This window comes from Trichosurus vulpecula, chromosome 5, assembly GCF_011100635.1.
Source record: "Trichosurus vulpecula isolate mTriVul1 chromosome 5, mTriVul1.pri, whole genome shotgun sequence".
In the NCBI taxonomy this organism is placed as follows: domain Eukaryota; kingdom Metazoa; phylum Chordata; class Mammalia; order Diprotodontia; family Phalangeridae; genus Trichosurus; species Trichosurus vulpecula.
Window position 1 is genome coordinate 200024117 of NC_050577.1, and position 2034 is coordinate 200026150.

The 2034-nt window shown below is 42.8% G+C and overlaps 1 protein-coding gene across 1 annotated transcript; it reads right to left on the reverse strand.

Moving 5' to 3' along the window:
- Positions 1–1198: 1198 nt before the first annotated feature.
- On the reverse strand, positions 1199–1571 carry LOC118851595 (60S ribosomal protein L37a). The gene has a single exon (XM_036761096.1). The coding sequence runs from the start codon at positions 1544–1546 to the stop codon at positions 1268–1270; it is 279 nt and encodes a 92-aa protein (XP_036616991.1). The 5' UTR covers positions 1547–1571; the 3' UTR covers positions 1199–1267.
- Positions 1572–2034: the final 463 nt, after the last annotated feature.

Genomic DNA, 2034 nt, shown 5'->3' on the forward strand with positions numbered 1-2034 from the left:
AACTAAGACAAACAGGGTTAAGACACATAGCTAGTGTCTGAAGTCAGATTTTAATTCATGAAGATGAGTCCAGGCCAGATGCTATCCACTGCACCACCTACCTGTTTGATTAGCTCTCCTCTAAGGTTCCTTTTAGCTCCATGATGCTATGATTCTGAGGACCTAAGCTGGTGCCTAACAGGGGAGTAAAGTTTATCAGCTTTACAGAAGGGAGGTTATGACATCTATTTTGTCCTTAGTCAACATTAGAACACCCCAGTAAAGTTTCCCACAAACCTCCAGGCTGGTTACCTTTTAGGAAATCCCCTGCTCTGCAATATCCCTTGGCCAAATGTCCTATCCCCAAGCTGATTCTCAGTTTTCCAGTACAAACTGAACTGGGTTGTTTCCTGTGGCATTTGTTAGTGCCTGGGCCTATTTCAGGGAGCAAATGAGGGAGTGGAAGGCAGTGGAGTGAAAACTCAGCTAGATGCTTCTGGGAAATTCCACCCTCTATCTTTCTCTGTCTCTGTCTCTCTGTCTCTCCTCTCTCTCTTCCCACCCCACAACAGACACACTTTTCTTGCCTTCGTCTACTCCCACCCCACCTGGGCCCCCTTTCATGCATTAAAGTTTCTTTTTTTCCCCCTCTTCAAAATCAGGTAGTGAATGACACTTGTTAGTGAATTTAACCAAAACTTATGCCCTTTCAGGGGAACATTATGAATCGTTATCAATAGCTCTGCTGGTTCAAAGCTCCAGGGGAATCATTTGTATTTAACAAGTCCTTTCTATCTGATAAACTGGAGAGCTTGAAATACATAGATTTCTCACATTGGAAATTCATGTTTTAACCATGGTGTCTCTTAGCCTCCAGGCAGAATGACTTCTAAACTCTTTGGGAAGAATGATGGGATTATTGAATCCTGAATGAGTCCTGAAATGCTAATGCTATCTCATAGTTTTATCTGCTTTAAGATATTGCACCATGTTTTCCTCACAGCAACCCTGTGAGGTGCTAGGATGTGTGTTGTAAATAGTTGGGTAGATGAGAAAAAAGGAAGATAGAAGTGTGAAGTGACTTGTCCATAGTCACACAGATAGCAAGTGTCAGAATTGCGGCACAAATGGGGGTTGCCTGACTACAAGTTAAATGCTCTTTATAAAAATTTAAATTTATTTTTTAAATTTTTTTTAATTTTTTTTTTAAGAACCAAAGTGATTTTTATTCCATAAATTAACCCATTTATTGTTGGACTATGGGCTACAGGTATTTGATAAGAAGATTTTACTGGTCTTTCAATTCCTTCAGTCTTCTGATGGCAGATTTGACTGTGACTGCAGAGGTGGTATTGTAGGTCCAGGCACCACCAGCTACAGTTTTCATACAGGATCCACAATGCCAGATACCCACAGCCCGTCTCTTCATTTTGGTCTTGCCACAGAAGGAGCAGGTATACTTGGCATGCTGGCTAATTTCAATTTTCTTCACCATTTTTCTGAGGGATGCACCATAACGTGTTCCATATTTACCAACAATTCCAACCTTCTTGGTGCGTTTAGCCATGTTACCAGTCGCGGGGCTGGAGCTCGGAGAGGCTAAATTTATTTTTTTAATGAACAAAAAATTATTCTCTGTTTCCTCTCCTCTCCTCCCCTCTGCTCTGCTCCCCTCTCCTCTTCTCACCTCCTCTCTCTCTCTCTCTCTCTCTCTCTCTCCCTCTCTCTCCCTCCCTCTCCCTCCCCCCACCCCTGTCTCTGTTTCTCTCTGTCTATCTCTCTGTCTCTCTCTCTCTCTCTCTCTCTCTCTCTCTCTCTCTCCTCTCTCTCTCCTCTCCAGCTCCCCCCACCCCCTGTTTTCAAGAAAAGAAAAACAAAGCATTTATAGCAAATACGTATAGTCAAGCAACACAAATTCCATCATTCGCTATTTTCCCCAAAATATGTCCCATCCTGCCCTCTAAGTCTGTCACCTCTCTGTCAGGAGGTGGGTAGCATGCTTCATCTTGGGTCCTTTGGAATGGTGGTTGCTTATTGCATTGATCAGAGTTCTTA